This window comes from Tursiops truncatus, chromosome 13 (assembly GCF_011762595.2).
Source record: "Tursiops truncatus isolate mTurTru1 chromosome 13, mTurTru1.mat.Y, whole genome shotgun sequence".
In the NCBI taxonomy this organism is placed as follows: Eukaryota; Metazoa; Chordata; class Mammalia; order Artiodactyla; family Delphinidae; genus Tursiops; species Tursiops truncatus.
Genome location: NC_047046.1, coordinates 51,605,150 through 51,630,330, shown reverse-complemented (window position 1 = coordinate 51,630,330; position 25,181 = coordinate 51,605,150). Strand labels below are relative to the sequence as shown.

Here is a 25,181-nt window from a genome sequence, read left to right as displayed (position 1 = left end):
GGACGAGGCAAAAGGAGGGGACAATCCAGTTAGAGGACAATCCAGTTAGAGGCGGTGCCTGGAATAGGGCTGGATTCCAACCTGCGGGTGCAGAAGGTATTGGAGGGTGTGAGCCTGGCCCCTGGGCGGCGGCAGTGATGTTCCTAAAGCCAGACAACCCAGGGAGGGAGTCAGGCTTTGGGCTGGAGGTCACGCGTACCTGTGGGACAGCCAAGGGCCAAAGACCGAGAGAATCCAGAATGCAAAGCGAAAGAGGATGGGGATGGTGAGGGGGATATGGGGATCGCCTCCACGGGGCGCAAGTTGAAGAGAAGGGGATGAGCAAAGTCTCCGAGGGGAGAGCAGGGGAGAGGTAAGGGCCCAGCGGCACCTGGGAGAACCCCGCCCCGCCCCCCAGCAAGCAGAGGAGGGCACAGTGCAGGCAAGGAGGGGACAGCAGCGTGGAGAGCGAACCCGTGCACTCCAGCACCCCACACACACACACCTCACCGCCCACACGGCACACACGGCACACACACACACACACACACACACACACACACACACACACTGACAACCACACACACACAGCACAGGCACCACACCCTCCCAGTCACCCGCTCCCTCCGCACCCCTGCCTCACACACGCACTCACGTGTCCGCCCCCGCCAAGCCCTTCAGCCCCCACGCACACACGATCACACTCACGCCTAAGCCTGACACACTCGTGGGCAGTGCCCGTGACCCAGAGACCCTGGCGTGTTCCAGGAGGAGGGCCATGATCGATGCTTATTAATGAAGCTGCCCCGGAGATGGCTAATTGATGGCGGTGCGCGGCTGTTGTCTGGAATTTAACCTGATTCATCATTTAGCCTGTTGGAGGCTGGAGAGCTGTGTTAATTAATGCCAGGAAAACAGACTTGGATGAGCTGGCGGTGCAGCCTCATATTAGAAAACCGGGAGCAAGGGGCAGAGGGAGGCGGTGGGGGGAGGGGGAGAGAGAAGGAATGATTAAATCTAAAGCCCAGAGACAAATTCCAAAAAGCCAATGTCGGTGCTGTTTCTAGGATGACTCAGACTTGCGCTTGGCTGGCATCGTCAGGCTATGGTGTGGGATTGAGAGCAATTTCCTCTAGATTTGTCATTTATGTGGTGTGGGCTTTGTTTTTTCCTTTCTCTTGTGTGGGGACTGTCCCTCCAGGCCTGAGACTGAGCCCTAAGAGACAGGGAGGAGGGGCCCCGGGTTGGGGGAGGGCAGTGGGAAAGGCCCCCTTCTGCTCATGGAGGGCGCTGAGCCTGGCAACAGGGTCCAGGGTCCAGGGCAGCCTGGTGGGGCAGGTGGTGGAGGAGGGCTCAGTGCATCTGACTCAGGGGCAGGCTGAAGGGAGACGGGGAGAAGCAGAAGGGAAGGTGGGCTGTGGGACACGTAGACGAGGGTCTCCATCCAGCCCCCCGGGGCCAGGGTGCCCACTCCCCTTCTCGGCTTGTTAGGAGGGTCAGAGTCTAAATGAAGAAGGCAGTGGTTCCACTGTGGCCTGGGAAAGGTCACACCCAGCTGGAGAGCACCGCAGCCACCCCCAGGCGCAGAGCCCCACAGCCACGGGCCCTAGGGAGGCGTGAGCTCTCATGGTGGGATGGAAGAAACAGGTTCTCAGGTCCACGTAGCTGAGGGCAGCCTTGGAAGGTGGGCTTGCCTTGCCCTGTGGAGCTCTGGTACCAGAGCTGGTGAGAGGAAAGGGGAGGGGTTTTCGGGCTGGAAACACATCCTCTCTCGTCACTAGAGCTGGCCAGAGTGGAACTGGGACACCCGTGCAGGAGGAGCTCCCACTGTGGTGTGGGAGCAGGTACGGAAGAGCCAGCGCCCGAGACGAGGAAGGTAGTGGGTGGCTAGGCCCTGCCAGGTGCAGGGCTGTGGGGCTGGGCGTTTAGGGGATCGGTTCTGCTGCTGTGCTGAGAGCAGAAGGCACCCGGCGTGGCTGGGGTCCAGGAAGGGTGGGCTTGAACGCCTTTCGACCAGGCCCTTCTGCAGACTGGATGGTGCGCTCCCCCCAGGGAAGGTTTGCTGTGCCATCCTCGTGCCAGGGAACAGGGCACAGCGAGGGCAGAGCCGGGGCAGGTGGAGGAGAGGCTTTGGGGGAACGAGGAGCAGGGAGAGGAAGGGAGGGGAAAGGCCGGAGAGCATAGCTGCTGTTTGTTTCTTGAGCACTTACTAGGCGCCAGGCACTGTGCTAAGAGCATGACCCGAGCTATCACTCCCGCGGGGCTCTCCACACACCCTCTGGGATGTGATCCTAAGAGGTCAAGTAACTGCCCCACCTCACATGCACAAGGAGGTGGCAGAGCTAGGACTGAAATCCAGGCCTCCCAACTAAATCGGGACTCGTTTCATCCAGAATTATCTATCCACTGCTGTTTTTAAAAAAATCACACACCCCCACTCTGAAGAGGGTTAGCGACCCAGCCTGGCCGTGCAGGCTAATGAGCTTCGTTTCCACGGCAGCAGATCTTAATTAGGACCACAAGGGTCCGCCCACCCTTGCCAGGGCAGCTCTGGCACGTTGGTGGGAGCGGATGAGAAGGACATGGGGCTTGGAGACAAAGAGACAGGCTGCCCTTGGCCACGTGGATCTGGGAAGCCCTGACTGCCAGGTAGGGGCTGAGCCCAGCGGCACTATTCCATCTCCAGGATTCCATCTCCTTACCTGCCACAGCCCAGAGAAGCTTCCACCCACGCAGATGGGGCCCAATCCCAGCCCCATGGCAATGGGGGGACGAGGAAAACTAAAAGGCTGACTGGGGATCCCCTCCCTTCTGGAAACAAGCAGAAGAGACCTTTGACTGGCCCAGGGAAGGGGCACCTCCTTTGTTTGTACCCAGTGGGTGAGGGGAAAGCATTCTGTAAACTTAGATGCCAGAGAGCAGAGAGGGTGGAGGTTGGGAGAGGGATGGGAGCGAGAGAGGAGACAGAGAGAAGGGGAGGGGGCCACCCCAGGCAGTCCCACCAATAGGCTCCGTCAGCGCCGCCGCCCGTTGGCTGGACACTGCAGAGCAGAGCATCCTGTTGCATAGCAACTGCCTGGGGCCTTGTTTGTGGGGCTGGACCACGGACGATGTACGGGCTGCAGAGGCCCCCGTGCCCTGCTCCCCTCCCCGCACCGCGGGCGTCTAGCTCCCCACCCCACCTGCCTACAGGCTGGGAGGGGACCAGATGCCAAGATAGTACTGGCCATTCCTGATCTAAATGTTCACCCCCGACCAGGCTCCACTGCCCCAAGCCCTCTTGCTCTTTTTGAATGTGGCCCTAGTGGAATGCTAGGGGACACCACTGCCCACAGCACAGGCTCAGACCCTCCAGGAGCCACATCAGGCCCCCTGCTTCCACCCGACCTGCCTGCACATCACACTCTGAGACTTTCCTCACACTCTGTGACACCCTGCTGGCTCTTCCCTCAACTCACCTACGTCGTCCACGGTTCTGCCTGCCAGCCAACCCCCTCTACATCCTCCCCACCCCGTGAGTCTGCTCACCGGGCTCATCTGGTGTCAGAGAGGATGGAAGGACATAGCCAAGTCGTGTGGTCAGTGCAAGGTCTGGAGTTGCGAAGGACTCGATAACTGTCACCTGTCACGGTCACTCATGCCTCCCTGTCCTCATCCAGGCACACGGCAGAGGCCATGCAGGTCCACCCACTGTCCTGTCTTGATGGTCATTAAGACAGTCAGGCCTCTGTGCTGCTTCTCAGCTGCCTTCCTTCATCCCCTTGAGGGCCACTTTTGACAGCAGCTGACTGAAGGAATCTAGAGGCCGTGACTGGCAGAGTGACAGGTGTGGCTGGCAGAGTGACAGGTGTGGCTGGGCCTCGCTGGAGGGGGGCGCAAGGGCTTGGGACTCTGCCCTTCAGACCAATGAGAGGAGGTGAGGATGAAGGGGAAGAAGGGGAAGGATGAGGGTGAGATGCCTCTGCGGGTGACCCAGAGGTGACCTCAAGTGTTTTACCAAGGGACCAACAGAGGGCCTCGGCTGGCAGGCACCCCCCTTCCACCGCTTCAGGGGCAGCTCCGAGCTGGACCATCTAAATGAGGAGAGGGGTGAAGAGCTGACAGGGCCTACATGCCTGACCCAACAAGCATCAGATGGCCTCCTGGATGCGGGGAATGGGAGCAGAACCAGATTTATTAAAAATCTTATCTGGAGGGTTTGCATTTCAATGGGCTGTGGATTTGCATATTTTAACAATAACCTCCAGGTTCTTCTGTCTGGTCTGCGCTCACTGGCTGTCTCTCTAAACCATGATCACTGGTTCAGTAAACCCTTCCTAATCCGGTGGTACAACATCACCACTTTGCTGGAGGAGGTAGGGTTAAAGGGCCTTTCTCTCTGGACCAGAAATAGGGCTGTTCAGCGGGTCACCACTTCTGGCCTCTGGACACTCCTGCCGCCAGACCGTGGCTGAGGCAGGAGGGAACGATGCCAGTGACAGGCACAATAGAGGATTCAGTTGTCCGTTTGGTCAGTGAGCATTTATTGAACACCTATGGTGTACCGGGTGCCACGCCCGACTCTGGGTGTGCAGTCGGAACAGGACAGGTGTGGACCTTCCCTCGTACAGAGGAGACAAATATTAAACAAATAAATCCACAACTTGAGAACCATAATGGCTTATCACTGTCCCAAATTGTGGCAAGGCAATGAAGGAAAGAACGGGGAGCTTGAAGAGACCCCTAATTTATTGCAAGGCCAGGGGGCTGCTGAGACCTGAGGGAGGCGTGGGTGGTGGCTGGGCCGAGAAGGGAGCAAGCGCGCTGCACCCACAGCCGGCTCGGGACCTGCCCTCGGGCCCTGGGAGCCGCACCACCAACTGGCCCGGCCAGGGTCACCTCGGAGTCTGGCCCGTGGTGGAGTGGGGGAGTGCCTCTAGCAGAGGCACATGTCACTCTGCAGCCACTGCTGGGGTGTCCTTAAGTCAACACTTTATGACGACAGCAAACGGGATTCCTTGAATCTCTAACCCCACACTGAACAATTTATTAAAGAGGTAATTAAAACAATATATTTACAACAAGCTACAAATGATGTGCGCTGTTTCTGCCAATCCCCTTCGATCCCGTCTCTCTGGGGGGCTGGGGGGCCCCTGCAACAAGGGTTCATCCTTTCCTTCCAAGGTTACTGAGGGCCCACTGTGCACAGCCAGGGGAATCCAGTGGGGCCCAGGATTCAGAATCTGTCCTCCTGGGGCTTTAAACAAACAATTTCTCCATTAATTAATTTGTTCATTATGAATTGCTAAGTGCCATGAAGACAAAATCCTGGTGGAGGACAGGGTCGCTGTAGAGCCGCCTACCTGTGGTCCCCATGTTCTCATTAGTGAGTTCTCTTCTCTATCTGTATCAGATGGTTGCATCCTCACCACCAGCCTTTTACACCAAAGTCTGGAAATTCTCAGTCTATCCTCCCCAACTTGCCCGAAGTTCACCTTTAAAAGATAAATCTTGGGACTTCCCTGGTGGCGCAATGGTTAACGATCCTCCTGCCAATGCAGGGGACACGGGTTCCATCCCTGGTATGGGAAGATCCCACATGCCGCGGAGCAACTAAGCCTGTGCGCCACAACTACTGAGCCCCCGTGCTGCAACTACTGAAGCCCGAGCGCCTAGAGCCCGTGCTCTGCAACAAGACAAGCCACCGCAACGAGAAGTCCGCGCACCGCAACGAAGAGTAGCCCCTGCTCTCCACAACTAGAGAAAGCCCGCGTGCAGCAACGAAGACCCAACGTGGCCAAAAATAAATAAATAAATTTATTTTTAAAAAAGAATTTTTTTAAAGAGAAATCTTTGAGTACCGTTCTCTGTTTCAGAAGCTTGTGCACAGTTCCACCTGAAAACACCTGATGGTCAAGGATATGTCTGATGCCTGGAGCTGGTGGATAGAGATAAGCTTGCAGGATGATGGGGACCCAGAAGGGCATCGTGGTCAGGGCAAGTTCATGGGCAGGCTCCCTGTGCTGTCACACAGGGCGCCACACTCAGAAGGGTCCCATGCTTAGTGTTTAGTGCTCTGCAGCTGCCACCTTGAAATTCTTAAAATTTTATCTTTGAACTTGTGTTTCATAAGTGAAGTCTGTGGCACGAAGGAGCCCATGTAGGGGGCCTGGGGCCTCTGCTTGTGATCGGTTTTGCCTCCCACCGCCTGCCTGATCTATATACATCCTGGTCCCCACGTGAAATCACCCTGCCTTCTAGGCCAGCCAGCAACGGCCTGGGTGGGGTTTAGGGAAGATCGGGTGGGGCCCACTTTCCCTGTGGTACCCCAGGCTGGCAGCGCTGTGGCATGTCTGTCTGGTCAACAGAGGCATTGTCTTATCAGGGGCGAGCATCTTTCAGCTGACTAATGCATCCCTGGCACAGCACTTACAATACCCTTGAGGATCACCCGCCCACTGTGGGTTAGGTCAGCGGGTACCATGGGCACAAGTGAAGTCTGGCTGTACTTCCCATGGCCCACCCTTGGCTGGATTGTACCAGGTCAGTCTGCAGTCAGTGGAAGAGACAACCCAGCAGTCCTCAGGCCCAGCCTGCCCCCCATGGTGCAGGGCGGGGCTCTGGGTACCTGCGAGGGTCTCCATGCCTGAGGAGACCCTCTCTTTCTTCTTAACCTTCCTGAGTCTGGCTCGCCTTTCTCTCCTCTGGCCAGCTCAAGGCACCCTCCAGGCATGAGTCACAAAAACGAATTGTATAATTTTGGTGGTTCTGCATAGGCGTTAAATGTTCTGATGTTTGCACTTAAAACTGGCATCACACAAAATAAAGATGAATGGTAGAATCCATGCTAATAATTTAAAATTTATATTTTTCTTTACTTAAAACGACATCAAATAGCAGGTAAAAAAATACCATGACAAGTCAAGCAAGAGAGAGACCATGAAAGAAAGGGAAAGCTTTATATTTCAGTGCTTTAATGATGCTTTTTTCCTTGCGTTTTGAACAGGGGGCCCTGCAAATTAGGTCTCTCTTCCCAGAGCAGCAGTGCCACTGAAGATGGGGCACAGATGTCCCAACAGGTCCAGAACACAGGGTCTGCTGCTTCACCATTTCCATGACCGTCATGTGTGCTGGGGTGGGGGGCAGACAGCATAAAAGCTGAGTTCACTGGGGGGGATGAGAACAAACAGCAGGACAGATGAAGAGTAGGGGCCAGGCTCTGAGGAATGTGTGGGCGCACAGAGCTAAGAGCTGCTTCCAGCGCAGGCTGCAGGTTTGAACAGAAGAAGGATCAGCATTACCAGATTACTGCATGGTTTTGGGAGATGCGAGCCCTCCTGGTGAGCAGAAAACGGGGTATCACCAGACACCCACACATCCCAAAGGCAGCCAGAAAGGACCTCGGCTTTGAGGTTTGAACATCCACCCTGGAAGTGCGTCTGGGGGCTCAGCTGCCGGCTGGAGAGCACACGCTAGCCATCTCCATAGGCCACGCCAGTAACCCTGCCACCCCCCTGTCCTCCCCCTCCCCCTCCCCAGCCCCGTGCAGGGCATTGGTCCAGACCTTCCTGAGGCATTTCTGGGTCACAGACTGGCAAACAACACGGAAGCTGACATTTGCTGGGAGCACCGCACTAGTTTCCTCCCTCATCTCGGTTAATCCCAACACCCAACCTGAATGAACTGTCTCATGATGTCTGTGATGTCACACAAGTACTACTCAAGCGTGAGCATGGGTGCACGTGTGCATACACACACACACACACACACACACACACACACACACACACACACACACACTGAGAGAGAGAGAGAGAGTGGTATAGGGCCATGTGTGGCTGGGGGGCTGAGAGATAACCAAGGAAGTCTTATTGGAAGGGCAGGAAGTCTTTTGATGAAGAGGAGGGTTTGGATGGCCTTTGACGAGTGACAGGGAACTTCCCAGGCTCTTTCTGAGACAGATCTGGGTCAGCTCACTGGGGCCCGGTGTGAAGCAGGGGGCTTAGGGTCCTGAGAAGACAGGTGGAGGGGGACCCAGCTCCAGGAGGAAGGGCCCCAAGTGATCCTGCGGGCAGCAAGCGCTGTCCCCAGTGAAGCAGGGGCGAGTTCCGGACGTCCCCAGGGCTCACCCTGGCACTGGCTTAGGCAGGTGCCAGGCAGTGAGGGACAGAGGGGGCTCAGCCACCCCCCAAAACCTTCGTGCCAGCCCTTAGGAAGGTGATTGCAGCAGAAGGGAAGCCGAGTGAAGACAGTCCCTCTCTGGTCTGGTGGCAGAACACATGTGGGCACTCAGGGACCAGGGGCCCCCTCCGCAGGCTGGGCCTGCTCTGGTGGGGTTTCATTCCAGCCTCAGGGAGCCCCTCGCAGGGCCGGTGTGAAGAGACACAGACAAGAGAATGGCTCTCACACAGGAACAAGCCCAGGGGCACAGCCCAGTTTGTACCAGGAGGACAAGGAAAGCAGTAACTGGAACCACGAGGGTTAATCAGAGCCAGCTTCCCAGATGCCGAGGGACGGCCCTGCACCCGGGCCCACAGTGGGCAGCAGAGACCCGCAGACCCCTGTGGGAGGGAGACGTGGCCCCCGGAGCAGAGATGGGAGGGGGTGTTGGGAGGGGGAGAGGGAGTCAAGAAAGAGGCAGCTGGCCTGTCCATCAATCTGTCTGTCTGCCCACTGGCCACAGGCCTCTCCTTACGCGGGAAGCCACGCTGGACGGACAGGTGAAGCCTTTGGACCAGATCAATCATTGTATTTATTCTAATTGTATCGTAATCGTCCCCAAGGAACCCAGTTCAAATGAGCTTGACATTATTAAAATTTTAATGCCCAGTTTTCATAGCTGAATGAATATTTAAAGGGTATGTCCCAGCTTAAGTTATGATGATGAAGAAATTAATGGAATGTCTTGTTTAATGCATGGGTATGTGTTGATGCAAAAAGTGGCAGAGACGGGGAGAAGAAGGGGAGGTGGGGCCAGGGCAGAGGGGCCTGGGAGGGAAGGAGGCCCTGCCACCCACCACTGGCTGCAGCAGGGAGCAGAGAGGACCCCAGACCTAGGCCAGGACCACTCGCTCCCCCTGAGGGGCCCCCGGGGCTGGAAGCCTGAACACGGTGGATGACAAAGGAAGTTAGTGATGTCCCCAGAGGGCTGACCCCAGAAGCCTGAGGGTGGCTTCAGGGAGCTGTTCCTGACCCAGGGAAGGCGGCCCAGCTCAGGCACCTGGAGGCACAACCGGGGCTGAAGGCCACAGGGGAACACGGGGATGCTGATGACCCAGCCCCGAGGCCCAGGCCCAGGCCCTCCCAGAAGGATAGTACAGTGGCTGAGAGGGACGGGATGGCTGGACAGAGGAGCTGGGACGGGTTAGAGGAAAGGCACCAAGAAATGGGCCCCAGCGCATCCTCGACATTCACCTGCAGGGGATGCCCTGGGGCTCATGTGGCCAAGAGGTCCTGAGGCCACAGTCAAAGTTAGAAGACGGGCAAGGAGATGGCAACTGCCCCTCCCGCCTTCCTACCAGTATCCTCTCTCCCCTGCTTCACAGTTCCTGCCTCACTGCCCATCTCTGCGGCATGGTCTGCCCTCTACTCCCCAGGATGTAAGCATGTCCGGGCGAGGCTAGATGGGGCTGGAGTTTGGAACAGGGAAGAGAAGAAACACGGGCCGAAGGAGGGAGATCTCCCTTCAGGCCCGAGACATCTGTACAGAGCCTGCTCTACCTAAGAAATCTTCCCAGATGAGCCTGACACTTTATTTCTGCTGAGAATTAAGAAAGCACGGGATTTCTTTCTCTCCCCATCTATCCTGGCTCCACCCTGACAGCCCGGCAAAGGCTGTATGGACTCTGACCATCCCTAGATAATAATAGGACATGAAATATGACCCCAGGAGCCACAGGTCCATGGGAACCAGGGCAATGCTGCTCCATTGTGGGTGCCCAGGCCATGGCTGAGGGCAGGCGGGAGGCTAGATGAGCCCCTGGGTCCCCACTGCCAGGAGCCCAGTGATGGAGGAGGTCTGGGAGCACCGTCCAGGGCTGGCCTGGTCAGGGAGGGCTTGCTGGGGGCTGGGGGGTGGAACTGAGGGGAATCAGGCCTAAGTCCGTGAGCCTGGGGCACAGCATTCACGAGTGCCCGGGTGTCAAGGACAGCGGGACAGTGGCTGACTGCCTGAGGGTGACATGCCCCAGGGTGGAAGGCTCCACGCACAGGCAGATTCCGTTTGCCTTGTTTAATTTACCACGGAAAATGGGTCCCATTATCACAGAAACAGTTCTACCCCAGCCCTCGTCCGTCCGTAGGACTCACCCCCTCTGCTCTCCATAGAGAGTTGCTGTGGGACTCAGAAACGAGGTGCCAGGGGAGGCGTCCTCCCAGGGTCCCTGCCCTTCCTCCCAGAATTGCCTCTGAGCATTCGGGCTCGGCCTGGGCCTGCTCTGGCCCCAGGGATGGAGCCTCCTCTGCGGCCTCCTCCTTCCCTTGTCTCCACAGCAGCAGAGCCCAGCTGAGCCTGGTTCACACTCCTCTGCCTGCCCCTCCTCACGCCCCACTCCTTACTGGGGAAGCCTGAATCAGCTCACCACTCACCCCCTTCCCCACACTCTGTTTTGAACTTTCCTGGACCTTTCCTAAGCCTGTCACGTCTGGTTCCCAGAATCTCCCAAACATGTAGTCTGGTGTTAAGAGTCCTGGGTTCATCTTGATCACCGTTTACCACCTGTGTGACCTCAAGCTAGTTTCTTAACCTCTCTGAAACTCCATTTCCTTGGTTAAAGATGATCTATTTGCACGCATCCTAGGGGAAGTGATGATCATCCAACAATATAATTTTGTAGCAGCTGTTCATGTTCCTGCAGGTGTAGCAGTGCGGTGCCCCCTTTGCAACTCACTTCCCAACTTGACTGCACATTCCATACGGAAAAGGGAGAATTCCTGCAGGACTCTTCCCCCTGGAGTACCAGGAAGGCTTCAGGCCAGAGGCTGGTGGGGGTATGGGAACAGAGCTCACAGGCCGAAGGAACACTTGGGGGAGGAAAGTGTCCGGTCGTGAGGAATGGACTGACGCAAGAGGCGGTGGGGGCCAGATTTGGGGGACCAGGCGGAGGAGGTTGTATTCGATTTGGTGGCCCAATTGCCCCTTGCCAGATGGACATCTTCCTTTGACCCCCTCCTTTCAGAGCAGCTTTGGGGTCAAATGAGGTGAAACATAGGAAGTCCAACCCACCCCGTCATCGTAACTTATCACGGTAGCACCGTGCCTGCCCACCCTGGCTGCAGTCTGGATCTGTAACTCCTCCGAGCTTGGCTTTTCATTGGCAAGAGAGAGATAATAACCCGTCCGTGGAGCATTATAATAATTACATAAGCAAGAAAGCCATAGAAATATACCCAGGAGAATACAATGGCCAGAACTGGGTCCAGGTCAGCCGTGGGGCCTTTCTGCAGCTTTGGGGGAGACTAGGAGGAAGGGGTGTTCCAGAAAGGAGGGACAGCCTAGGGAAGCGCTGGATGTGGAGTCTCCAAAGACACAGAACGGGAACCCGAGAGTACAGCCCTTCTCCCACAGCCAGAGGCAAGCTCAGCCTCCTGGACCCTTCGCTCAAGGACTGGAAAGGAGGTGGTCTATGGGGGAGCCAGAACCCCCGAAATGAAGCTGGGAATTTCCTATGTCCCTCTTCCTTCTCCCTGTTAATTGGAGGTTCCCGTAAACCCACACCTTCCTCCGCGGGCAGAGCGTACATACCAAGTACCTTCATTTCCCTCAACTCCATAAGGGGTGCCGAGTGGGGACCTCCTGGCAAACAATGGCACCCGGACCCCCTCTTAGGGGACCGGCCCCCCCCAGAATCCTATCTTACCCTCCGGGCCACCTGTGCTTCCTTTTCCTCTGTTCTGTGCCCTGCCTCCCGCCTCTGTCCTTCCTTGCGTGGCTCTGCCCTTCCCCTGGCCTCATCTTCACCTTGCTGAGTCACGGGCACCCACGCTCCCCCACCCATCGTCTTGACGCAACCAAAGCTCACTTCGAATCCTAGACCAGAAGGAAGCTTGTGACTGGCTAGTCCAGCCTCCATACACAAGGGGAATTGGCAACGGAAAGTCACCTGGTGCAGGACAAAAGCCCAAAAATAGCCCTGGCGGACCCAGGTTCCCAGGCACATCTTGCCACAAGGGGGCCCCGCCTCAGCTTCTCCATCTACAAAATGGGGGCATTGAGTACGTGCGCTGCCTGCCTCTCAAGGTTTGTTTGTGAGAGAAATGCAAATAGAGTAAAGGGATAAGAGAGGCACAGGACAAGCAAAAGCACTGGCACAGACAAAAATACAATTCCATTTGCGTGATTCCTACCATTTTTATTGTGTGAAATATCCTCAGGGCCTGAGAGCCCACCTTATGCCTCCTCCGGCATCCGGAGGATGGAAAACAGGCTGCGGAGCCCCAGATCCTGGAGTTCAGAGCCCCCTAGTGGCCTGAATGAGGCATTGAAACGGATCCTCCAGAGAGGCCGGCGGCTAAAAGGCTGGGGGCGTCAGGCCGTGCCTGGTGTCGTCCTGGCACCCAGACACCACGTGAGACAAGTAGCTGTGCCCACTCCACATACACCCCGAGGGGACAGCCTGGCCGCAGTCAGGAGCCCCAGCCCTGAGCTCTGCTCCAACAAGGAGCTGAGTGGTCCAGAGCCTCAGGCACCCCTGGGACCCCCAGCCAGCGTCTGCAGGATACTGCGGGGATGGGGTGCAACTCACTGCCATGCCCCAAACTGGGCAGGAGTTAGTCTTCGGCCAGAGACCAGCTAGTTTCAGCAAAGCGATCTGTCTCCAGGGTGGGCCAGAGAGGGGACACCTCAGATTCTAGTATCACAGCAAGAGGTACTCAAAGCTGGGAGAGGGATCACTGGAGGTCCCTCTCCGGATCGGAGACCTCCAATCCTGAGAAACCCTCCTGAAATCAGGGAACCCTGGGGACCACGCTGGGGAGGGGAGATGGGTGGGGCTTTAGTGAAGACCCGCTCGTTTGCAGCTGCGCGGGTACGCGGGTGTATGTGTCGGTGGTGTGGTCCGTGCGCTATGTCCCCGTGAACAGCTGCGTATCTTCGGGTGCAGATGTGTCTGCTCTAACACTGCCCCCCTGTGCTCTGTTGCAGATGAACCGGCCAATCCAGGTGAAGCCAGCGGACAGCGAGAGCCGAGGAGGTAGTAGCTGCCTGCGCCAGCCCCCTTCACGTGAGGGCCCACTTGTCTCTGCCCCTCCCCCTCCCTCCTTTCCTCCCCTCCCGCCTCCCCTCCCCCGATGCAGCATTGCAGCAACTCCCTGCCGCCTCCCCCTGCCCCCTGGGACCTCATGGCCCAGGGTTGGAACAGGGCTTTGGAGCCCTGGGTGACGGATGTGGGGACAGAGTAAAGAGGATGGGGGAGAATTGGGGTCTGCCGTATGCTGGGGTTCCTTCCTTCCCATGAGTAAACAAGTAGGATGTCCTGGGCGCTCCACTGCCCCCTTTAAGACACCCAAAAGGGTAGGCCCACCTCTGTGTCACCAAGGCAATCCCCACTGGGATGGGACTGGACTAGTTGAAAGGGTGTCAGGCTGGGAGGGAGGAAATGTGTTTCAGTCCTGCCCTGGGAAGGCTCAGGCCAGAGTGGGTGAATCTGAGGGGGGCTGCCCACTGCGGGGTGGGGCTGCTGAAGTCAAGACCCTGGACCTACATACAGGTGGACAGGCAGATGTCTGGAAGGGGACAGAGCAGGAGGACAGAGCCTCACCCCCAGACTCAGGCCTCTTGCCCCAAGGGGAGGCTCTGTTCCGTCCACCAGCGGGGGCCTCCCCGCCGCTCCCCCACTGCACACAGAGGCTCAACCAGGCCAGGCTCTGGCTCCTCTGCCGAGCGGCCACCCTCCAGGCTTCTGGCCCGGGTGTCCGTGCCCACACCACGCCCCTGGGCTCTCCCTGGCTAGGCCTGGACACTCGCTCTCATCTCAGCTCAACCGGGGCGCTGAGGAACTTCTCTCTCCCTCCCCCTCTGCCCCCCTCCCAATTTTCCAGGAAATTAAGAGCAAAAAATAGGCAAAAGCTATTTGCAAATTCAGTCAAGGTTCTTGTCCTGAGGAAACTGTAGTGTGGCCACAGGTGGCCTGCCCACCCCTGGGACCTGTGGTCCCTCCAGCACAGGCCTCTGCCCTCTGGGCCCCAACAGGGCCTCCACCCTGGCACAAGGCCTCTATGGCTCTGGGGCCCTCCTGACCCAGGCCTCGAATCCCACCCAACAAAACCAGCTGCCCGAAGGGGCCCCGTGCCCCAGGGCACAGGTGCACCTCCCTGTGGCCCTCTGAGAGCTCCCCATCCCGAGGACCCCGATCATGGGAGCGGGTTGGTTGAAGAGTAAAAATGGTTCAGGTGTGAAGGGCTCATGCTGCAGACCACACCTGGGTCACGCTGCTTGCTCCTGCCCCTCTCCTGGCAGTCCAGTTACTTGGTTTTCTCTGCACACAGAGGCTCCTCAAACACCCAGGGCCAGGCCCCCTGCCCTGGCGGAGAGAGGCGTGCAGTCTGGCCTCACGCAGGTGCCCTCGGTGACACGGGGCAGAGGCAGGGCCTCTCGCAGAGACTGTCTCCAGGAGAAAGGACCAACAGGACCTGGCCCCCAGGTCACCTGTCAGGCAGTGACTCACCTGCAACGCCCTGTCCGTGTGGCAGGGCCAGGAGGCAGCAGAGACCCCTGGCTTTGGTAGGGAGGGAGCTCGGACGGTAAGTGGCACCTGCGGTCCCAGAGGAGGGGTCCCCGAGATGGGGGCAGCCAGAGACCTCGGAGGACGAGGACGTGGCACCTGAGCTGCCTTGAAGGAGGGGATATTCCACACCTGGAGAAGTCGGGGTGGCATGAAGAAGGCCTAGTGTAATCCAGGACGGGAGCAGGGTGTCGGGAAGCCTGCTGCCAGCGAGGCCGCGCTGCGCTCTAATGCAAACCGTTTCTCCCCTCACTGGCCTTGGAGGCAGTAACTCTCCAACTTCAAGTTGCTAACCTCATCTCCTTTCTCCCATATATCTCCTGCGCTGACACTTGCCCCAAACCAGATTAATCAGCTCTTTTATTCTTCCTGCAGTAGAAAGGGGGGAAAAGAGAGCCAAACCTAAACATCTATCTATTAATTGCATATTCAGTATTAAACAAGGAGATGATCCTGAGTAAGCATCATCACCAAGCTATTTGAAAAGAAAAAGAAAGTTTAAAATAATTTAATATCCATTAAATACTTCTTCAGTGGGGGGAGGGGATGGGGGAGAGGTGAACATTAAAAAAGATGAAAGAAATGGGAACAGGAGAAAGGTATGGAAGGCAGGGGTGGGAGTGGAAGGGGCGGGGGAGGAACACGATGGGAAAGGAAGAGCCCAGAAAGGTGAAGGGAAAGGGGCAGAAGGAGGAGGGAGGCCTGGGAGAAAGTGGGTAGAGGGGAAGGTGGCAGGGAGCTGGGGAGACTTGGGGGCACAGCTGGGAGGAGAAAGGAGGGGCAGGAAGAGGAAGTGGCCCCAGAGGGAGAGGTGGGTCTGCACCACCCGGGCTCTCCTCATCCCGGATTAGCTAGGTGCTTGGCTGGAGCTCCCCAGGAAGAGTACAGGACGGCAGCTCTTGTTCTGGTCCTGGGTTCTATTCCCATCTTTGTCCAGAATGAGCTCTGGCCCGGACACTGCTTCTCTGGGCCTCCACCCCCTCACCCAGGGATGGGAGATCTCACTATCCAGGAAAGCTGCTGTTTACAGAGCACCCACTGAGGGCTGGGATTTGATCTGATTTGGCCACAGCACGCAGCCTGTGGGACCTTAGTTCCCCAACCAGGGATTGAACCCAGGCCCTCAGCAGTGAGAGCGCAGAGTCTTAACCACCGTGGGCCAGGACTTTAAACAAATGCGTTTAATCCATACAAAAACGTTGGGAGGTGGAAGTTATTGGCCCCACTTAAAGGTACAAACCAAGGCACAGAGAGGCTAAGTAACTTGTTTCAGGTCACACAGCTAGGTGGTGGCAGAGCCAGAATTCAAAGCCCTGCCTGTCAGTAACCAGCACCCAGGTGCTCTGCATTCCTGCAAGACTCCTAGGATAGTCTTTCGGACTCAGGGGACAGTGGGAAGGTGCTGCAGGCGTTTGTCATACCTCTAGGGCTATTCTCAAGGTAAATGAGGGGAGAGGAACAGGGTCCCAGGTGAGGGAGGCAGGGCCAGTCTGGACGAGAAGCTCCCAGACGTACCCATAAGACATGAGAGACCAGGACTGCAGGGGTCAGAGAAGAGAGAACCCACTGTGGCCTGGAGCAAGCAGGGAGGGCTTCCTGGAGGAGGTGAAAACTGGACCAAGAGGTGTAGACTTGGCGGGAGACAGTGAGGGCCCACAGTGAAAATGGAACCCTGAACACAAGGCCAAGGGGTTGCACTTGTCTCCATCAGAAGGAGGAGCCACTGACCCCATGGAGGACCAGGCAAAGAGAGGGCATCACAGCTGTAACATCCCTGGGCAGGAAGAGAGGAGACAGCCCCTGATACCACCACCAAGAGCTAGGGCTCCAGTTAGGTGGGGAAAGAAAACCAAAGGAGAAAGAGCTTCCCCAGGACCCATCCCGCTGCAAGGAGAATCCTGTTAACCCCACAGAACTTGCTGGAGCAAGTTATATATCAACTCAGATTCACCCCCAAATAAGCAAGCCAGTTCATTCACCAGGGGAGTGAGGCAGGCTGGGGACAGAGAGGAACCAGGTAGAGGGCACCCTCCCACCTGCCCTGGCCATCTCAGAGGCAAGGACGCTTTCTTGGGCGTGAACTGTTGTGTCCTTTGCCTCCTAGCAGACAGACACACCCGCCCCAAGAGCTGGTTCACGGTCGGTCCCCGTCTGAACTGGGTCTCCACAGCTGCAGGGGCCCTTCAGCCTCTCCGTTTCACTCTCAGCCTCTGGGTAGGTGCCCGCAGTGTGCTGCCCTGTAGCCCTGACACCCTCCCCATCCTCCCTGGTCTCAGTCCAAATGAGTGCTACGGCTGAAGACAGGACAAGCTCCCCCCACCCCGCCGCCCCACCCCACCCCCCGGCCCCAGGCAAGGCTCCTGCAGCCAGAATGCAGGGGATCCTTTCAGGACGTCAGGCTCTGAGCAGCCTGGCTTCAGGCAGCAAACCTGCTTGGGGGCTCCCTGGGCTGAACTGGAGGAGGCGGGGCTGGGGTCCACCACCCCCCCTCAAGGGGCTCAAGGGGGTCAGCAAACAGGTAGGAGCCCTTGAGGAGGGAAGGAGTGGCTGAGACCTGGGCCAGTACAGCAGGTGTAGGCCTAGTCCCACCCCACCTCCGCCAGTCCCAGCCACATAGCAGCAGATGTGAGCTGTGCCACAGGAAGCCACGCCCCTCTGACCCCATCACCAGAAACCACCCCCACCTCTTCCCAGCAGCCAGCTGCAGGTCAGAAGTTTCAGCTAATGCAGGCCTCATCCGGGGCCCAGATGAGGGAGGCACTCACACACCTTTCCCACCAACACGCTGTCCGCTCAGCGCTGACAAAGGCACCCACAGACACACACCCAATTCCACACTCGTGCCTGGTGAAGTGAAACCGAACGTCCCCACCAGGGATCCAGTGACTGGGGGCGGGGCACAGACTGGGGCCACCCGTTTATATCTCATCTACATAAAATGACAGAACAAAGCAGCAAGATGTCAGGCTGAGGCGCTGGAGAAGTTAGAAACCAAGACGGCTTGGCAGGGAGTCCTGGGAAAGAGGGGACTCAGGGTTCAAGGGGCTGCCCCCTCAGAGGGAGCAGGGAGGCACTGGGGAGCCCTTCCGAGGGAACAGGAGCAAGGGTGAAAGCAGCCCTCCCGGGTGGCCGCCACGCTCTCACCCCTCCAGGGACCCAGACTGGAAACCACATGAGCACAGACACACTCCAGCCTCCAGCAACGTGTGAGACGTGTGAGCCCGAGCTCAGGAAGCGGTCGTGCCCACCGTGGGGACCGATGGGGGGCTCCCACGGTCCCTCTCTGGCCCATCAGGCGTGTTTTCCTGAGGGGGCCTTGGTCAGGCCCAGGCTAGGGAGGCAAAGGGGCAGCTGAGACTGAACCTGATATGGGAGCCTGGACGGAGGCCCGATGATCGTGGAAGGAAGGGTGTAGGGTGGACACAGCAGGAGGGCTGAGCTCCGCGTTATAAAGTCCTGTGGTTCCTCCACCCCACCCCGCCCCGGGCGGCAGGGCCTGGAGGAGGCTCCGGCGATGTCAAGGGGAGTGGCCCTGAGCTGCAGCCATGGACTGTCCCCCCGCCCGCCCCTGCCCGCCCCGATACACGCGCACACACATACACGGAAGCTTCTAGAGGGTGACGGAACCTCTCTTATGTACCCCTCCAAGTCCTGCAGAACCACCTGGGGCTGAAGTCCCCCACCCCCGAGCTTCTACTGCCTCCCCGTCCTCCCTTTGCAGACCTGGGAGCCCATGTCTGCGTCTCTCCACCAGTTCAGTCTCCCCCTCCTGTCTCGGTCTCTCTCTGGCCGGAAGGGCAGGGCAGGAAGGCATGGAGGGCTGGGCGCAGGTGCGACAGTCCGTGAGTCATTCGTTTCCACCGAGGCAGGTGAGGGCCGGTCACTTAGCCAAGTGGCTCCTGCAGCCTCTCGCGGCTCCCTGTCCGTTTAACAGCATCTTCAGGGCGTCCGTCCCCCTCATCACAGCCGGCGCTCTCGTGGCAGCGGAGTCCCGCTGGGCCAGCAAATGAGGTTGGACACGATGCATGTGGACGTGGCTCTGAGGCCCTCCCCGAGGCCACATTCCCCACTATAAAACCGGGGCTGACTCCGTCTTCCCAGCCCCTCCACCATCTGTAGCCCCATCAGTTCCTGTGGCTTTTAAAATCCTATTAAGTTCCTCATTTCTCCTCTAAGCATTATTTTATTTCTAAACAGACCCAGACCATGTGCTGTCGGGAGGCCTTCAAGGGTCTGTTGGGGACCGGCTGAGGGGTGTGGGCCTCACCTTGCGGTCCTGGGGCCCACGAGACCCATGGCCACACTGGTGACCCGCCGATGCCGGGCTTCTCACGTCCAGACTTTTCTAGCTATTTAGTCCCATGCTCTAGGTAGGCAATTTCGTGAGCAGCAGATGAAATGGCCCTGCTTTCATCAATATACAGAAGTTTCCATTTTCCAATCTTGAGAGGCAATAAATGACTCACTTGACAAAAGCTTCTGGGTGAACAGAAACCCCCCAAGGTTCTGCTAGGAAGCCCCTGTCCCAGGCAGGAGGGGGTACAAGAAACATAAGGCTAAAGGGCGGGGGGGAGGCACAGCACACTGAAGATTCATCTGAAATGATACCATGACAGTAAGAAACAAGGTTTTAAAAAACGGTGTTACTCTAGATGACCCCTGACCCGAGGTGCAGTTCAGGGGGAGGGGAGGGGGAAGGTGTAAGGAAAGGCTTGGAGGACAGGTGTGAACCCCTGCAGAAGGTCCTGGGGGTGGGGTGGACAGAGGCTCTGGCCCCAAGAACAGCCCCATTTCTGCCACAGCCAAGCCACCGTCTGGAAGTCAAGTCCCACAGCAAGAGCGCCCCCCACCTCTGCCCCAGCCTCTCCCCTTTGGGACCTCAGGAGCGTCCCCCCGGGGTCCAGCACAACCTGACCTCTACTTTGGGGCTCCTGGTTTGTACCCTGCTGGAGAGACCTCAGAATGAGTGGAGCCAACCCCACCCCAACTAGAGGGTGCGACCTTGGGCTGAGAAGGGGTCCAGTGACTGCGGCCCCAAGCAGCCACCTAAAGGAGAGGGGTCTGCAGCTCAGAGCAGAAAATGCCCCACACTCCCCACCCCCCGATCTGTCTGTGTCCCCACAGAAAAGCTCCTGGAAGCAGGCAGTGTGTGGACCCCCGGAAGTGTGTGTGATAGGGATGTGTTTCCTTTCTACACACACCCCTCCCAGACCCTGCAGACCCCCGTATCCTTAGATCCTCTGTCCTCCGGTTCAACATCGTGCTCCCTTCCTGCAGCTGTGTCTGCGCCCAGGGGCCTGGAGCGAGACGTCAAGGCGAACCTTTGGCTGGGGGAGAGCTAAGTGCCCTGTTGGCCAGGACACAGCACCCCGTGGCCTGGAGGGGCCCAAGGAACCACTGTGTCCACCTTCCCCCGTGAGTCGGCCTCTCACCCAGCTCCCCCCGCTTCAAAAAGCATCAAGAAGAAGAGCAACCCCAGGGCCTCTCTCAGCCCATCAGAGCTCAGAAACCCTGTTCTGTCAGCCTGCCCTGCCCTATTCCCACTGGAATTCCTCAAGCTGTAGACTGTAATGTTTTCCCTTGAACACCAGCCCCAAAGCCAGTGTCCCAGCAGATCTTCCCTGTACTTGCATCCCTGATGTATTTTGGGCTGATGTTTAAGAAAAAGCAGTACAGTGTTCAGCTTGGGAAATTCATGTCAGACCTAAGACAGCGCTTCCCCACTTCCCAGACAGTGGTGGCGCTCAGCCTCGCGCGGGGCCCTCTGCTTTCTGGAAGGACTGAGGATTGGACATTTCATCACCAGGCCAAGTGGCCCACCCAGGGCTTGGCTTCTTTGATGGGCAGGAAGTTCTACCACATATCTGACCATAATCTCTCCTACTGTTTAAGCACTTCCAAGTTAGGCTCCCTAGATCATGGTGCAAGGTTCCCCTGCCCTGGGGTTTTATTCTCCATAACCCCTGTTCCTTCTGTCTTAAAAGGATCTTTGTCTCCTTTCTTTCCCAAGCTCCTTTTAAAAAGAAATTTTAAAACTCCAGAAAGGTCCTCTGGTTGACACAACTGAACCCAAATAGCAGCTGCATGAAGACAGGTCTCTGTGGTTGGGGAAGGAGGTGGCTGGTGGGAACGGTCCCTAGAGAGGGCCCCGTGGGGCAGGCACACATTATAGATACCTCGGTAACTCCTGCCATAAGTGTGAAATTATAATTAACTGCAAACCTGCCAGGCTTAAAGGGACTTTAGGTTTTCAGCTGGGGGAAAGGGTGTTGATTGATCTGCATTTTGTTTTTAAGGTTCTTTTAATCCATTCGGCAAGTTAAGTTGAGACTCACGGCTCCTCACCAAAATCCCTCTGGCCCCGGCTAATTTAGCAAAGGACTGTTTCAGGGGAAATGGGATATTAATTATTGCAAATGGGCTCCTGGATGATATATAGAAGCTGCCTCATGTGTGCCCAGGGTGAAGGGGCTGATGACAGGAATAGGAATGACAGAGAGAGGGACCCACGGGGCCCTGTCTCCCACTCCGTGCCGCTCCCACGGAGTCCTGTTGCGGGCATTGTGTGGGCAATGCAGGGGAAGATGCCCGCTTCCTCAGGAGACAGGCAGGACCAGCAAGAGGATGTCACAGGCAGTCCTTCCTGAACCAGGCGTTCCTCAGAGAGGCAGCCCTGACGTGGGCAAGATGTATCCAGTGCCCTCCTGGCCCCCAACACACACCCCTTGGAACAGCCTGAGAGCAATATGGGAGCAGTGAGGCTGTGCAGTGGGAGGATGGGATGGGAGGCAGAGAGAGACAGCACGGACCAGAGAGATCAGAAAGGGAAACACCTGGGACTCCCCTGGTGGCGCAGGGGTTAAGAATCCGCCTGCCAATGCAGGCGACACGGGTTCGAGCCCTGGTCCGGGAAGATCCCACATGCCGCGGAGCAACTAAGCCCGTGTGCCACAACTACTGAGCCCGCGTGCCCCAACTACCGAAGCCCACGCGCTTAGAGCCCGTGCTCCGCAACAAGCCAAACCACCACAGTAAGAAGTCCGCGCACTTCAACGAAGAGTAGCCCCCGCTAGCCGCAACTAGAGGAAGCCCTCACCCAGCAACGAAAACCCACCGCAGCCAAAAATAAATAAATAAATTTATTAAAAAAAAAAAAAAAAAGGGTAACACCTGATTGACCTTCAGAGGGGAGACGATTTGAGGGAGGAAAGGCAGAGTTTTCCAGGTGGGAAAATAACCCGGTCAAGGAAAGCTTGGAGGATCCCAAGAGGCCAGAATCAGGCGTCTACTGTCGGGGGAGGGCAAGATATGGGAACAGTGATTTCCAGAAGGTGCTGTAAATTGATGCCTTTAGGCAAAGGGAAGCCATCTAAGGCTTTGGGGCAGATATAAGTCGTGCTTTGGAAACCGTAGCTTGGGGAGACTCAGCCAGATGGGGGAAGGGAGCCAGAGCAGGGGAGAGAGAAGGGCCAATGCTGGCATCACACCCACATGTCCTGCCCTTCCCACAGTGATGTCTCACCACCTCATGTCACAAAGGGGATGGTGACAGCCCCTTGGAGCTGCCATAGGTGGAATACAGTTGGTGAGCTGTGGAATCTCCCCTGATGACAGCTGCTGCAGTTATTTTATTCTTGGTGTCCAGTCCATGGGAAATGAGAGGTGACGGGGGTGAGGACCTCTGACAAGGTATGATCAACAAAGTGCAAAGAGAAATCATACTGCCCAGGGCCAGAGCTCTACTGTGCGTATGAATTTACCAGAATGGGGTGGGACAAGGAAGGCTTCCTGGAGGAGGTAATTATTGGAATGACAGGTTTACCAAGAGGTAGGATCTGGGCTGTGTCACAGGCAAAGACATGAAAACAGGGACAAGCAAGGCAAGTATGTGGCATCTTAGACTTTTTAAAAAATAATGTAGAAGAGTTGCTTTGGCTAAAGAAGAGAGAGTCCAGAAGACCAGATGTGATGCATTGTGGGTCTCACTGCTGCTTGCATTCCAGGGTGTGGACACCTATACCCGTGAACGGACAGTGTCTGAATCTGGGGGGGCCTGTATCTTCTCACCCTTCAGTCCAAGTTCACCAGGCCCAGTCTTCCTGATCAGATGTGCCTGTCTGCTCTCCTTCCCCACCCAGCCCAGGACGATGCACAGGGGAACCAGGCAGGCAATGCCTGCAGCAGCTGCTGCTGCTAAAGCCAAGCCAGGGCTCTGGAAGGAAGATGGCTAGAGCCAGCAGGGCCTCGGTTCTCCCATTAGGTCCTCCAGAGCCTCCAGGAAGAGCCCCTCAAGCCCTGCACCAGCCCCACAAGGTGGATCGAGCTGCACCCCCATTCTCCTCAGAGGGGAGAGGTGACTTGCCCAAGATCACACAGCCAGTAATCAGCCTTCACGCCTCAACCCTTCTGGGCAGGACCCATGCCTTGCTGCCTTCTCTCAGGTCTGGCTGGGGTGCTGAGACCCAGAGGAAGTTCTCCCAGCGTCAATGCCACCCATCAGAGGCACAAAGGATGAGGCTGGACCACAGCCTTAAGGAGGAGCTCTCCAGCTCCTCACTCCCCTCCCCCATGTCCTTTGGGAATGGGGGTGGGTGTAGGAGGAATCGGGGAGGGTCTGAAGCTGAACTACCCAAGGTGCAAACCCAGTCAGCAGCAGGATGAGCCCTTCTCAGTGTGGAGGCCCTTCTCAGGGAGAAACTCCACGTCTGCCCGGCAGAGGAGAGCCAGCCTGGGCACTCAGGGCGTTGTCTGTCCGGGCCTGATGAGGAGGAAGGCTTTGCAGAGGCTGGAGGTCAGCAGAGACCAGCCAGCACAGATTTTCTTTTTGATCATATCAGAGACAAACCCATGATCCTGACATCACGGATGCCATATCCCAACAGAGTAACAGGCCCTGGTGACTTAGGAGGTTTAAGGCTTGGACGTGAATGGCCAACGGCAAGTGACTCAAAAGTGCAGAGAGATGATCCCCGCCCCTGGAGAGCTGACCATGAAAGTCAGATGCCTGGTCAGGAAGGTGTCTTCAAGTCTTTGCCGAGCTTTGGGCCCTAGGGAAGCTCCCAGTCTGGTGAGGAGATCAGTTTATGGCCTCAAGAGCACCAGATGAGCAGTGGAGACAGCAGGAGGCACGGCCGGCAGAGGAGAGAGCTGTGCAGGCGGAAGCAGTCAGGGAAGGCTTTCTGGAGGAGGCTCCCTACTGGAGGGGATTCAGGCTGAGAAGACAGTGAGACAAGGATGCAGGGTAAGATGAGGAAACCAGCTGGCCCAAGGAGAGGGTTCTAAGGAAGGCCCCGCTCAAGAGTTGGATATTTTCTGGAAGATGAGGGGAAGCGGTGATTGGTGGAAGCTGGATATGTGAAGACTGGCCACCTGCAGGGGGGGACTGGACAGGGTGTCAGGGAGACCAGGGAGAGACTCTTCCAGCCTCCAGCTGTGAGGGGAGGGGCAGGGGGCATGGGAATTAAAACCTAAGTTCAAGAGCCGTTTTGTCACCATGAAATACAAGCCCCAAAGCCACCTGTGTCCTAACCACTACCTGCTGCCTTGAGACCTCCAGGTACATGCCCACTTTCAGGCACATGGCCACCCTCGGACAGCCCTCTCTGACCCTTCCCAGCTGCCCAGCTCTACGTGGTCAGAGCCCTCGTCAGGGTCCACCCTGCTGGAATGCTTTCTCCAGCTGTTCCTCGCTGGTCTTTCCAGCTCAGAACCCCTTTCCTTCCCTCTGTCTGAGCCGTGAAGTCAGGCAGTGGTTGCTAGTTTCTCATCTCTCCGTCGAGACTGTGCCCTCGGTGCGGGCAGGCGTGTCCAGCCCTGCACCAGAGGCCAGTCTCCCACTCATCTCGCTAAACAGCAACTTTCTCTACTATCCCAGCTCTCTGCTGGCCTAAAAGCTGCCCCCTCTTGCATCTCCCCACCCCCAGCCCCTCCAAAGCCAGGCCCACAAGCAGGGGGCAGATGTGGGCAGCGGGGTGGGTGCCGCTGACATTGGCATTCTCCTTGCAGTGCGTCTTAATAATTTAATGGCTATTAGCAGAGCCGCAGTGATGGGGGGCAGGGGGCGCAAAGGGAAGATTTATAGAGAGAATTCACTCCAGATTGGGGTTTTGTCTTCCTCTGTTTTCCTGGCATTTATCATGCATGTTTTAATTTGGATTGGAGAGTTGCTACCATCTGGCCATTATCGCAAAGAAATATTCATTTTCACTGAGTGACACAGGCTCCATTCATCACAGAGCGTGCTGATGGCCCCGTGAGTGTGGGGCTGCGCTTTCTCCTTCATTTGAAATGAACCTTGAGCTATGAGTAGGTCCAGTTCAAGGGGAGCAGAGGCACAGGGCCGGTGACCTCCCAGCCAGGTGGGCAGGGAGCACTTTGGGGGAGGGCGAGGGTGGGAGTGGGGGGAGCCCTCCCTGCCATCAGAGTCCTCCCACCTCCCCTCGCCTCCCCTGGGTGTGTGTGTGGGGTGGGGGGGGCGGGGGCTATTGGCGGCCTCCACAGTCT

At 57.2% G+C, this 25,181-nt stretch overlaps 1 protein-coding gene across 1 annotated transcript in view; it reads left to right on the top strand.

Moving 5' to 3' along the window:
• The window catches only part of CELF4 (CUGBP Elav-like family member 4), a 299,649-nt gene that overhangs the window by 211,768 nt on the left and 62,700 nt on the right, over positions 1-25,181 (top strand). The window contains exon 3 of the mRNA XM_073789894.1: positions 13,100-13,148. Within this exon, the coding sequence (XP_073645995.1) occupies positions 13,100-13,148 (49 nt within the window). The remainder of the gene's footprint in view (positions 1-13,099; positions 13,149-25,181) is intronic.